We start from the raw sequence: 13,642 nt of genomic DNA, 5'->3' as shown, positions 1-13,642 counted from the left end.
ACTGAATAGTACCACCCAGCAGCCCAAGCCAAGGAAAAGGCTGTCATCCTTGCCCCCGCTCTCCTTCACGCCCTCCCACCCCCATAACCAACTACTTAGTCTTCTAATCCTTCATTTTTCTCCATCTCCACTGTCGCTTCCCTAGTAGAGGCCACCCTCACCTCCTGCCCAGATTACCACAATGGGCTCCTGATTTGTCCTCCCTCTCTGTTCTTTTGTTCTTTCAATTTAAACGTCCACACTGCAGTCGGGTGATCTTGTTTTTCTAAAAGCCTATCTTACCATGTCACTCCCTACTTGTCTTGCAATGGTGCTTCACTGCCCTCAGGATAAAGTCCAAAACTCCTAATAGGGAGGATTACATGGTTCCCAGGCCCTAGCTCCTGTACGCTCCTGTTTCATTTAATTAATTGTTCCAAGGTCTCGCTATAGACCATAGCTACTTTCAGCTCCCGCCACACCATGTCCTTCCTTTTCTTCTGTCTTCAGTACATGCTGTTCCCTCTGCCTGGACTTTCCCTCGCTCAAGCCTGGCTCTCATTTTCTGGTCTCAATTAAACGTCACTTCCTCCAGGAAAGTTTCTTTATTGTCCCTCCCATCTGCTTCAACTGATATCACAGAAAAGTTCAGGGTGGTATCATACAACTCCTGCTCGCCTTCGCCTTCGTCTCCCCACACAAAACCACAGGCTCCCAGAGGGCAGGGTAAGCAACTTATTCATGTTGAATCCTAGTGCCTTGAGGGGCACCAGCCAGTGAAGACTTGTTAAATGGACCAATCTCCTTATCTGAGGGATAGCATGAGTATTCCTAAACCTCAGACCCTATTCCTGTGAACACACTGAAGCCCAAGTGGTTTTCTGCCCCCATCCCTAGGGCTCGGAGGAGAAAAGGGTCTGCGGTTCTAGTCTCATACAAGGTCCCATTCACAAAGCTATTTACTACACTCTCTCCAGCCACCTCCCCCCAGAACAACAGTGGCCTTTCTCTGCAGCAGCAGTCTCTTGGAAGGAAGCTTCTGAGGGCTGTGCTCTGGGAAATGAATGGGGCCAGCCTGGGGCAGGCAGGACAATGGCAGGGCGGGCCCTGTGCCCCGTCAGACCCCTGCAGGGAACAGCAGCCCGGAAACCAGGCCGCCAATGGGGAAATCCCCCGAGAGCTGGGAGAAGCTGAAGGCAAGCAACCCAACAAGGCTGCTCTGTCCCTAGAAGAAATACCAAGTGCCCAAGACCTAGCACCCGGTAAGAACAAGGGGGATTCTTGGTCTCCTTTCCTAGCAGCAATGTTTAGAGTTGCTTTCTTGAAATCCCTTGGGTAGGCATGGAGGGAATTGGTTATGTCAAGAATGAACAACTACAGTTCAAGTCAGGTAACCGTAGGGAGGAGTAGAGAACTCTACTGAGCGCTAGAAGACAATCTAGAAAAATGAAGAGACATCGCTTTTGAACCCTGAGAAACAGGTTAAGACACAATAACCAACATAAAACATGCAAAGAATGGAAGAGCACCGACATTTATTTATAATAGTCGACCATGTGCTAGGGATTCTGTTAGAACTTTTATATAAAGTATTTTATACCAACATATAAAAGATAATAAGAGTCCAATTGCTATATGTATGTGCAAAAGGAATGTTGAATAATATAAATGTACTATAGAGTTTGATGATATTAACCAGAAAAGGTCACCTTGAAGGAACTAAGACTAGCCGGAGTTGGGGAGAGAAAGAGAACACTCATATAAAGATGTGGAAAGAGTGATGTAGGCCTGGGAAACAGGCTTCAGGCTACCTGAAGCGGGATGGTAGGGGACAGTAATAAGACCTACAATTAGTGAGATGTGGGCTGAACTGAAGCAAGAAGGCATGGATCCCAAGCTGGAGAGTTCGAGCTGGAAAGGAAAGACACTGTGCAAAGAAGGTTTCCAGCGAAAAAGGATGGACTTAGGACGAGATCTTCCGCACCTTATTTTTAACTAGTACCGTCCTGTGTTTGTTCAATATGTTCCCAGAGCCATGCCTGTCGGTCCTCAGTTTAGAATCAGCACAGGTCTCAGCACCCAAGCACAGGTCTTCTCGCGGCAGCTGAGGAGAGTTCAGGCCAATCTGGGGTCCTTGCCAAACCAAATGCCTCAACAACACTCACCAAATGTCTGGCACTATAGAATTCACAAAATGCTTTTACACATATCACCCTGATCACACAGCTAGTTAGCGGATAGGCTGGGACTCACACAAAGCTCTTCTCACTTCAAGTCCTATACTCTCTACAATCATGCTACTAGGATGGTTTCTGCAGAGATATCCCTTGAGCCCTGGAGTTTGGTCTGCAGTGGGAGAGTGGGGTATGATTAATTAATCAGGATATCAAATATATGCTAATCTCCTCAAATCATGACCCCATTTCCTAAGGGAGCTCTCAGAACTCACTGCCCTCTCTCTCTCTCTCTTTAGAAGACTGCATTGAAGACCTCTAAATCTATTTGGTACAAACAGCCTAACCTAAGGGCCTCAACAAGATAAGTATCATTCGATATGCTATGTTCAGTGAATTGCTGGGTACCAACGGGAGGCAGAATGACTTTTAATGATGGTCTTAATCTCTCTAGCAATAGCCAGTCTCCAAAACTTGGGAACCAAATCTGATTCAGCCTTAACATACATACTCTGTTGGTTTTCCTTCCAAAATGTCTTTCAAATCCTGCCCTTCTTTGTCCTCACATTATCTTTTGCTCTCTTCCCACCTACATAATAATATTAGAATTCTTTCCTTAAACATTCCTTTCATCACCATATATTACACAAACCTTGCTGGTTCCCTTTTTCCTACCACATCCAGTCTGAATATCTTTATCCCCCCGACACTCCCACCATACTCACCTTGACAACCTAATTTCTCTCTGCTCTACAAAGACCAACACTCTTACCATCCTGAGACCACCCCATGCTTGGTTCTGCCCCAGAACCTTTGCTTACATTGTTACCCTTGTCTGAAACAGCTTCCTCTCTTTCTTCAACCTAAATAATTTCTAACCACCCCTCCCCTGGCTATTCTCACTAGCACCAACTTTCTACTCGTCTCTAAATGTACCTTTTTGGTACACATCAAGATTCAGTAATGATGCACTATCTTTTTATTGTTTTGTGTTGTTTCATTAATTACATTTCCCAACAAGAATGTAAGCTCCACATTCTTGCAAATTATCTGTCAGAACACTAAGAACTAGGCTGTGCATGGAGCTATTTTGATAAATATCTGCCGTCCAACCGACTGACTGCAAGTGCCACAGATCATAGGTCACCCTCCGGAAGGTTGTTAGATTGGTCCCGTTCCCTCTGTGATTTGATGCCAGTCCACGACTGGTGACTATAGATCCCATTGCACCATTTTATGGTAGCTTTAAACACTGGAGGACAAAGTGCTGGAAATCAGGACTCTGAAATCACTTCACCCTAACTTTTCAAAGCCCCCTTCTCACACATTCAAGTCTTAGTTTGCTATTCTTTAGAATGAGGAGAATCCTGAAGAAGTCAATAAAGACGACAGAGGGATACTAGTGACTTTAGGGCCTATGTTGAAATCAGAAGTAAAAGACAGGAAGATGGACTTAAATTGTAGCAAAGGAGGAAACTCCCTGGTGGTCCAGTGGTTAGGACTCGGCGCTTTCACTGGGCTGGTCGTGGCGCTTTCAATCCCTGGTCGTGGTCAGGGAACTAATACCCCGCAAGCCACACAGTGGAGCCAAAAAAAAAAAAAAAAAAAAAAATTGTAGCAAAGGGACTTCCCTGGTGGCGCAGAGGTTGAGAATCTGCCTGCCAATGCAGGGGACAGGGGTTCGAGCCCTGGTCTGGGAAGATCCCACATGCCGCGGAGCAACTGGGCCCGTGAGCCACAATTACTGAGCCTGCGCGTCTGGAGCCTGTGCTCCGCAACAAGAGAGGCCACGATAGTGAGAGGCCCGCGCACCGCGATGAAGAGTGGCCCCCGCTTGCCACAACTAGAAAAGCCCTCGAACAGAAACGAAGACCCAACACAGCCATGAATAGATAAATAAATTAAGAAAAGAAAAAGAAAATGTAGTGCTTCTCATTCACTAAAAAAAATAAAATAAAATAAAAAATTGTAGCAAAGGAAAAATTGTGATTCAAAAGAATTTACAACTATTCAACTCATGGAACCACAAGAGATCACTGAAAATGGGAGTCCCTCAACCTTCTGGACCAGCTCAGGAGACGCCCTACTTGGAGTCAAGAGGAAAGTGAAGAGGAGGATCCTCTAAGACTTAAGACTTCTGTGATTTTCCCCTCAAATCTGTCCAATTGTTTTAGGACCACAAATCTGGGTGTTCTTCCAGGCCTTGAAAATGTCTTCCAAATCCTACTCCAATTTTATTGGGGGCCACAGATTTCCCCGCCTCTCCCCACACTTCCACTTCCACATCACTGTACTTCTTCCACTTTCCCCTCCCATTTCATCAGACAGCTCTGTTCCCTGGTTTTTTCAAACTTTCGTTTTCACTGGTTTTCAGGAAGGCAGATAGGATTCCTGAAAAAAAGTCCTGGCTCACTGAAAGAAAGGGCACAGGCATTATGTTTTCAGAGGCTCAAAGAACATAACAGCTAGAAGGAATCAAATCTGAGAGGTTGGCTACCCTAATTCACTCATCTATTTACTTGGATGCTGGGGGTCTTCCCTCAGAACTCCAAACCTCTTTTCACAGGGGATCTAACACGACTTTTCATAAAGTAATGATTACTTTTTTCTTTTGAGACCACAATCTGCAACTTCTGTAGTCCTGCTTCCCTCCATGGGGCAAAGGAGTGACCTTGGATGACACTAGCAGGTCTATGCTTGGGTCTTTTCCCAATACGGTGATTGAGAAAAGAAGAATGCACAGTCCATGGGGAAAAGGGTTTCCAAACCACATGATAAATCTTGAAATTAAGTTTTAAAAATAATAAACCAATAAAATGGACTTTTAAAGGCAGTGCCACTATGAAGATGTGAAGCAAATTCAGTCAGTATAGATTAAAACCGTTCCTCTTACGTTTTATGGAACTTCAGCGTTAACAAAGCCCTTTCTCCTACATCAGATTCCCAGATCTTTAAAGCGGTATCACTGCTATCCAAAAGACACTATCCAAAAGTTTCCAAACTCTATTCCACGAAGGTTGCGAGTTTCCAGAACTCTTTTGTCTTTATACCAATTTGGGGATTAGCCATGTGACCTTCACAGAATCTTTTTTATTTTTAATGAACTCATTGTCATTTAACTTGTCACATTTTTTGTCTACCCTCCTAAACAGAACAAAAGGGACTCTGGCAGTACTTGGACGATTTAAAAAAAAAAAAAGCTAAATAAATTTGTTCATCAAAGGGTGCTCTTTCAGAAATGTTTTTGAGTGTGTGAAGGTAAGCTCAGCCTGCTCCTGCTCATAATGGTGATTAATCACCAAATGTTTCATCTGCAAATCCACTGCCATCTCTCATCTCACGCCTGGAGAGCACAAGGGTACATTCTGGAGAAGACTCAGCATTTCAGGGGACTTACTCTTTGTAGTTCTGGATCCCTGTCACTGTTCTGGGAGGCCAACCTCTAAACTAGGCAGAAACTCAGCCGAATGTCTGGGGGTTTCTTGTTCCCAGGGCTCAGTAAGAACTTGAAGTGGAAAGGGGGAGCCTGAGGTGGGAAGAACCTCCCCCACCTCCTTCTCAGACAAGCCCAGTCTCCTCAGCCTAGGCTACCAGCTTTTCTTCTCTACAAACGTCCCCTCAGCCTGAAGGCTCTTTCCTCCTTCCTCTGCCTTTTTCTCCCACCTCCTCCATACACTTCATGAAAGATTTCGCCTCTTCTAAAAAAAAAAAAAAAAAAAAAAAAAAAGGCTACAGGCTGGGGAAAAGTTACATTCAATCTCAGATCCCTGATAAGGAACAGTTGCTGGCTCTGGGTTTATTCTGAATTAGGCAAGTCATATGCTTCTAAAACAAGGAACAGCCAGAGATCATAAAACAAATCCTTTCTATCCCCATCTAAGGAAGCCAAGGTAGCTCAAGCCTCTCCCATTCATCAAAATTCCTGGGAAGGAGATTCAATAACCTTCCCCTTCTCATATTCTAGTATCATCACCCAACCCTGACCACTAGAACTAGAAAAGTATGCCTTCTTTCTAACCTCATGCACTTCTGCAACAAAAATGCCTGTTCACTCTGGTTAAATTCTTCAAAACAATGGAAAGATCTTTCAGTCACTCTTAATTTGTTTTGGGCCAGTTCAGAAAGTAGTGCATGATGTTAAATCAAATCCATGAGTTTACCATCTAAAAGTTATAGAGTTTTGGTTTAGAAAGCAATTTGAAATATATTATCTAATTTGATTTGTTTTTAATGTTGTTTTTCTTAAAAAATATTTTATTTATTTATTTGGCTGCGTCGGGTCTTAGTTGCGGCACTCGGGATCTTTTGTTGTGGCGTGAGGGCTTCTCTCTCTAGTTGTGGCATGCTGGCTCCAGAGCATGTGGGCTCAGTAGCTGTGGCACGCAGGCTTAGTTGCCCCTCGGCATGTGGGATCTTAGCTCCCCCAGGAGGGATCAAACCTGCGTCCCCTGCATTAGAAGGCAGATTCTTAACCACTGGACCACCAGGGAAGTCCCTATCTAATTTGATTTGCTCCTTTCAACAGCACCATGAGAAAGACACAATAAGTGTTACAATCCTCAAATGACAAGCTATGTGAAAATGTTTGTGAACCGGAAAGCATTTCATATGAATGAGCTATTGCCTTACACATGAGGAAACCAAAGGAGGCATGTGATTTGCCCAAGATCACACAGTTAAGGGGAATGCCAGGGCTCAAACCAAGAACTCTCAGCTTAAATCTAGTACTTCTCCATCTGCTTTGGTCCTCACATGAGCTAACTACCTCTGAACAGAGAAAAGCCATTTTATGGATGCTGTTTTATGGATCCTAACCCATCTGGCCATCTCAAAAACATTTGCCATGGAGAACTAGGCAAATGGATATACATGGCTTAGCAAAACTCATTACCATTCCTATAAAAATAATTCAGTATTATTATCTCTGCTTGCAATATCAAACACATTTTTAGAAACTTTTGAGAAGAACACACATTAACAGGCAATAAATTGTCCATGGACAAAAACTGAAAGGGACATGAACAGCTACCATTTAGTCCATCTTTCGCTAACAACTGATTAACACTGTAAGATCAAGATTAGCTGCAAAGGGCTTCCCTGGTGGCGCAGTGGTTGAAGAATCTGCCTGCCAATTCAGGGGACACGGGTTCGAGCCCTGGTCTGGGAAGATCCCACATGCCACGGAGCAACTAGGCCCGTGAGCCACAACTACTGAGTCTGCGCGTCTGGAGCCTGTGCTCCGCAACAAGAGAGGCCACGATAGTGAGAGGCCCGCGCACCGCGATGAAGAGTGGCCCCCACTTGCCGCAACTAGAGAAAGCCCTAGCACAGAAACGAAGACCCAACATAACAATCAATCAATCAATCAATAAATAAATCTTTAAAAAAAAAAAAAAATTCCTTTCATGTTAAAAAAAAAAAAAAAAGATTAGCTGCAAATACTTCATGTTTCTTTGGACCCAGAAGTCACTTCCCAAGAGGGGATTAAAGACTCTGCTGGATAAATATTCCACAGCCTTCTATTCTTCGAGCCACAATCTCTCTCCATAGACATGGTCTTCCATCCTTATGTCCTAGAAAACACGCATCACCTAGGAAGCCTTCTCTAATTGACCTTACTTTGACTACACTTGAAATTAACACGAATGTTGAAAAATCTGAAACGGATGAATTTATACACGCTGACATGTTCACTCAATCCAATATTCGTTTGTCAAATATTTAGTGAGCACTCACCCCATGCAAGGCACTAAGCCAGGCGTGCAGGCTATAACTGAGCAAACAAAACACAGTTCCTACCTTTACACAGCTTATAGTCCAGTGTTGCTTTTATGTGGTCTTCAGGAGTCTTACACCTTTCCTAGTTCCTCAAGTAGATTGCATGCTCTTTGTAAGCAAGAACTGCATACTTAAATTTTTTGAAACACTGAGCACAGCACCTTACACTATGCTCTCTAAACAGCAAATTGATAAACTAAAAGAGAATCCCTGACTCTATAACCTGAAATCCCTCCACTCAGTCTCTCCAGTATGGTGTAAAATTGTGTAAAACTGTGAATTATTTAAAATCCACAGGGTCTTGAATCTGAGATGTCAAAATAGCCAATAGAATGAACCTACTGCTAAAGGGGTATGATCCAATACAACTGGAGACACCGTGAAGGGGACCCAAGTCCCAGAACTGATCCTTTAATGGGGAAGAGAACTGGGGTAGTGGTAGAGGTGAGGAATGCTCTCACCCTGCGAAGCTCCATTATCCCAAGTGCAAGGGGGTTCTGAAAAGCATCTTACCTTACTGCCAGAAAGAATAAAACGGGGCCCCCGCCCCTTTTCCACAGGACCAGTATACAAACCTACTTAGACAGGGTGGGGCAAGAGAAAGAGCCTCGGGTTCAGAATCAGAAGACCTGCGACTGAGTCTAGATTCTGCCACTAGTCAGGGAAGATGGCACTGGGCTAGCCAGGTATCCCCCATGAGCCTCAATCACCCCTTCTGTAAAATGAGAATAATAACCTCTGATTTGTCTGCCTCATGGAAATATTGGGAGGCTCAAATGAGATACATTCCTATGAAAGCACTCAGAAAAACCATGCTATACAAATCCTGAGAAGACTGTGAGGGTATGCAAACTCCCAGAGGAGCATCTTACACTAGCCCAGGAACCTTTACTGCCTTTTTCTTGTACCCCCAACACCTGGGTTTCCATCTGCTCACATCTCTGAATTCAGAGAAATAGTTCACCCCCAAATCTCAAAAAGGCAAGTGCGCTAATTCCCATATTCCAAGAGGATGAAAAGAGAAGGGCAGCCATGTAACCATTTCAACTTCTTGCCTTGACACACGCCTCAGTTCTCCCTTTACAAGAGTCAAACTGAAGAGAAGCCAACAAAAAGGGGAAGGGATGGAGGTTCAAGCAGCCACATATACTATCTGTCCTTTGCGGCTGTCTGCCTTCTCTCCACTGCCAAGTCAGGTCCCCGTCTGGGGACTGCTGAACTAATCTAAATGGGACTCTGAGGCAATACAGAGATTAGTGTTTGGGAGAGAGAGAGATTGTATCATTTTAGGCCACATTCCACAGCCCAAAAGAAATTATTATCAGCATGGATAATCAAAGGTTAACTGGACAGGGAGAAAACAATTGTTCCCTTGAAAATATTCTTCCCTATCTCTCCAATAATTTTTTTTTTTTCCAGGCCCAGTCCTTTCATTTGCTTGTTCAGTCCTCCAACCAACCATCCATCCAGCACCCACAAAACTACCCTAAAGACTCTCAAGGAGAAAAGGTTGAGGAGGAGAGGAAAGGAAAAGGCAGACACCTTACAAAGTTGTAAACTGTAGTGTTACCGGTGACGGGGCGACTGGGCAGACTCTTGGGGGAGGTGGGGGGGGGGAGGGCATCCTGTGCTCCGACTCTAAGGGCCAGTGTCTCTGCCCATCAGGCCTAAGAGCCTAAAACAACTCCTTCGGGCTCTAGGCAGAGGGAAGGCCCATTTTGCAGAGTCAAGCTTATTCAAAACGGCTTGGAAGATTTAACCTAGAGCATCAGCTGGTTGGCAGATTTCAATTAAACCCCAAGCTTGGAGAGGAAGCAATTCTAGTGTCGACCTATGCATTTTGGGGGCCATTATCAGCCACCGGTAAAAATCCAGACCTGTATGGGTGCAAAGGGTGTTTCTGTCCCATCATTCAGGCCAACAACATCCTCCGCATTCTAGAAATGGGATCCACCCCATCACCAAGCCCCACCATTCCACAACAACCAGCCGGTGGAGGCCCACGCCCCTACCAGGGCCCTTCCCCCAGCAGCTCCGACACCTAAAGCCGGACCCAATCACCCTTGGGGTCTCACGTGACCAGGCCTGTGCCCGCCTCCCACCCCTAGGCTGGCAAGTTAGGGACTCAAATTCAGCCTCTGGCCTGGCAAAAGTCAAAGGCGGCTGGAAAGCATTTCCCCCTCTTTCCCCACTTCTGGCGTCACTGTCTACTGTTTATATTTTAAAAACACTGAATCAGGAGATATGTTTTGAACATGGACACACACACAGAGGGAACATAAACACACATGCCCAGAGAGTGCCCAGAGACCCCACCAATTCCCACAGCCCACACAGACCCTTCTTTTGCAACCTTTTATCAAAATGCAACACTTTCCCTCCCAGTCATTCCTTAAGTAAGTGTTGAAAAACCACATTATTAGCAAACTTACCTGTCTATACTCTGGGGTAACCTTACACTCATGGTTTCTCAGTGTCTCCACGGTTCCAGAATCCTGTAGTTTTGATGTCTTGATCAGGACTGAATCGCTTGCAATTTTTAAGAAAGGTGAGAGGATGGCCTCCCAACTTGAAGACAGAATCCTTTTTCTTCCAGCTCTCAGGACCCTGGTAACTGAAGCTTCATTCTACTTCTACCAGTTAACATGGTCTCCTTCCTTAGCCCCCTTTTCCCCTCCCCCCCTCTTAAAAAAAACAAAACAGAAAAAACCCGAAAGAAAAAGAGAAAAAACTATGACCTTCTTAGAACCAAAAACCCAACCACAAATCTCTTCAAGGTTAGCGCTATGGGCTTAAAAAAAAAAAAAAAAAATCACAGAATGTGCCTTCGAAATATCAATCTTAACTGCAAAATATAGATAAAAACCATCCTTTTAATCTAGTTTTCCTAGCTGTCCTTCTGTTGGCAAGAGAGCCTCAAGCTCCAAAGGGGGAAAAAATAATGCTCTGGTCTCCAATGCTTAAAACGACAACAAATATACTGAGGGACCAAAAAGAAAAAAAAATCCAAATTGACACCTGGAAAAAATCTTCCAGCTGATTTGCACAGTAAAAAAATAAATAAAACCATACACTAGTATGTACACAACAGCACTCCTTCCAAGTCCAGTGCAACCCTGGGAACCAAAATTATGAATTTCCTTAAAAAAAAAAAAGCTTTTATATGAAAGGTTTTGAAATTCTTAAATGAGCCAATCGCACCAAAAAAAAAAAAAAAAAAATCAAAGAACACCTGAAATGCAATGCTTTTTACCTTTAAAATGGTAGCAATACCACAAACCAGAGAAAAATCTCTGAAAATATTCTCTCCTTTTCTTTTTCCTTTAAACTTGCAGGTTTCTCCACCTACCCCAGCCTGATTCCCAGCCTAGGTTCGGCCTTTTTCTGAAAGACAATTTCCTGAGTTAGTTCTGTTTTGCTCCTCCACATCCAGGCTCCGAAATTTTCTCTTGCCTCAGCCTCCATGAAACGGAGATTTCGCTTCTTCCCGTTCCCCCTGCTCTCCCTCTCGCCTGGCCAGAAAAACTGCTCCCGTATTATTAATAGTTTGGATTATTATTGTGGATTTGAGTTCGAGGTGGGATATTCCTCCACACCAGCCTCCTGGACAATCCGATCGCCTGGCTTCTCTCACTCGGCCTCTCTTTTTCCTCCCTTTCCGCCCCTCGCCTAATCTCGCAGGCAGAGAAGCCCACCGCGCCTCGCGCAGGACCGCCGGCGGCCTCGGGCTCCCGGCCCCGCTCGCCCGCTCGCCCCACGCCCGACCGCCGCGCTCCGGTCTCGACGGCCGCGGGACTCCGGGCTCGGGCGCAGGCAGGGAAGGCGGCGGCGGCAGGCCGGCACGGGCGGGCGTCCGGCTCCCGGCGTCGCGGCCGCGCTCGCCTCCTTCCGGGCCCCTTCCCCCCCGGCTCGCCGCTCGCTCGGGCGCAGGCCCGGCCGGCCGCCCCCTCCCCGTGCTGCCCTCCCTCCTCCTTCCCCGCGAGCCTTTCTCCTTCCCTCGCTCCGGCGGGGGCGGGGCCGCAGGCTCCTCCTCCCAGCGCTGCCCGCCGGCCTTTCCCCTCACGCCGCGGTTAGGGGCGGGGGCGGGAAGTCGACCGCCTTTCCCTTCCCTGAGAGCTGAGGCTGCGGTTCCCGCCCCGCCGGCCCCTCTCTAGGTCTCCCTGTGCGCTCTGCCCCGACGCGACCCCTCGCCGCCGGTTCTCGGCCGGTCCCCTCCGCGGCCCCACAGTCGCTGGCCCTGCCCCTCGGTGCGGCCTAGCCGATCCCGGGCTTAGCCGGATCCCTGGCTTTTCCCGGCCTGGCTCGCCGGCGACCCCGGCCCGGACCCCGCGAGTCACCCGCCTCCGCCGCCGTCACCACCCCGGCCGCCTTTTCGCTGCTTTCCCTTGGGTGCTTTTCCCCCTTTTACTGCCCTGAGCTCAAGACCTGACCTTTGTTTCTTCCCCCTCTTCCCACCCTGCTGCGGTGCCCGGCGCTCCTAGGCCCCCTCCCCACGTGGACTGGATTTTGCGTTCACCATCGTTACGCCTGCTCTCCCACCGCCTCTGCTCACACTACCTCCACCTGTTTTCTCATCTTATTTTTCAAAAATTTGTCGCGGCCCCCTGCCTGGGGGCCAGGAGCTCTTTTAACCTTTTCCTCCCGTTTCGGTGGTCCTCCTCACTTCTAACACCCACCGACACTGGGGGAAGAGACCCTTCTGCTCTTCCCGCTCCGGTTGTTTGGGCATCTTAATACCAGGCTGGGTAAAGTGTTTTTGAAGTCGATGGAAAATCCTTTCAAGGACAGTTCTATTTTCATAACCCCCTCTCAAAGAATCACGGTTTCTAAATCTTTCCAAGTAGCATGACATTAGTCAGAAGGTCCCAAGCGTTATGGTTAAAAATAATTAAGACAGAAAGGAAACTTTTTCATTAGGACCGGGGAGTGAACTTTGTCTTCTTGCCTGGGTAAATGCTATTGTAAAATACCCTGCGGAGGTGGTGTGTTTGCATATGTTCTCTCCCTTCCACACCACCGTGATTGTTCTGGGGGAAAATACATGTATGTGTGTATTTACCCACACACATCCATAAGCAGTAAAGAGGGATCTGAGTGATCCCAGCAGTGTTAGAAGTGATGAATTTGCAAACAGCAAGAGGGAAAAAGAAACTAACAAGCATCCGCTGAGGACCCAGAATGAACTAGAACCTTCCTCTGAATTATACCAGGTACAAGTTGGTAAATAAAAGAAAGACCTTCACCCCATCTCCACCAACCCCTAGGCCAGAATCCCCAAAGACAGGTGGTCTGCCCGGAATCTGAGGCACCACAGTTCAAATTTCTACTGACTTTGTTGCTTATTCCCTTCCTATACTACCTGCAAAAATGATGTTCCCAAATGTGGACACTTCCTCTATGGTGATAGACCAGTGGTCACCAAACATTTTTCTTATCATGCTTTCTTAATCTATAATATTTTAAAATAATTATTTACATGTATTTTATTACATGTTATAAATCTTGCTCTACAGTAGAAATATTAAAAGATTAAAATAAAGATGAAGTGCATTTTAAAATCGTACTTTTTAGTGAAAGTTAATGGCTGTCATGACTGGGAAAGATGCTTGTCAAAGAGGTAGAGTCAAGCAGAAGGAGTGCATTCTTGATTGCATTTATTAAATTATGATAACTCATCTTCCTATCCCATTCACCACGATGCAGAGGCTTTT

The 13,642-nt window shown here is 46.0% G+C and overlaps 1 protein-coding gene across 10 annotated transcripts in view; it reads right to left on the bottom strand.

Moving 5' to 3' along the window:
• ARHGEF11 (Rho guanine nucleotide exchange factor 11) overlaps positions 1-10,607 on the bottom strand; it is a 111,331-nt gene extending 100,724 nt beyond the window's left edge. For 8 of the 10 annotated variants that reach the window (XM_082404946.1, XM_082404937.1, XM_082404929.1 and 5 more), the window contains exon 1: positions 10,364-10,607. In XM_082404946.1, coding sequence (XP_082261072.1) covers positions 10,364-10,395 — 32 coding nt within the window. In that variant the 5' untranslated portion in view covers positions 10,396-10,607. The remainder of the gene's footprint in view (positions 1-10,363) is intronic. The other 2 variants (XM_082404930.1, XM_082404936.1) reach the window with 1 other exon arrangement.
• Positions 10,608-13,642: the final 3,035 nt, after the last annotated feature.

The sequence above is a fragment of the Balaenoptera borealis genome (genome assembly GCF_965194805.1).
Source record: "Balaenoptera borealis genome assembly, chromosome: 1".
NCBI classification, from domain to species: domain Eukaryota; kingdom Metazoa; phylum Chordata; class Mammalia; order Artiodactyla; family Balaenopteridae; genus Balaenoptera; species Balaenoptera borealis.
This window is presented reverse-complemented; position numbering and strand designations above follow the sequence as displayed.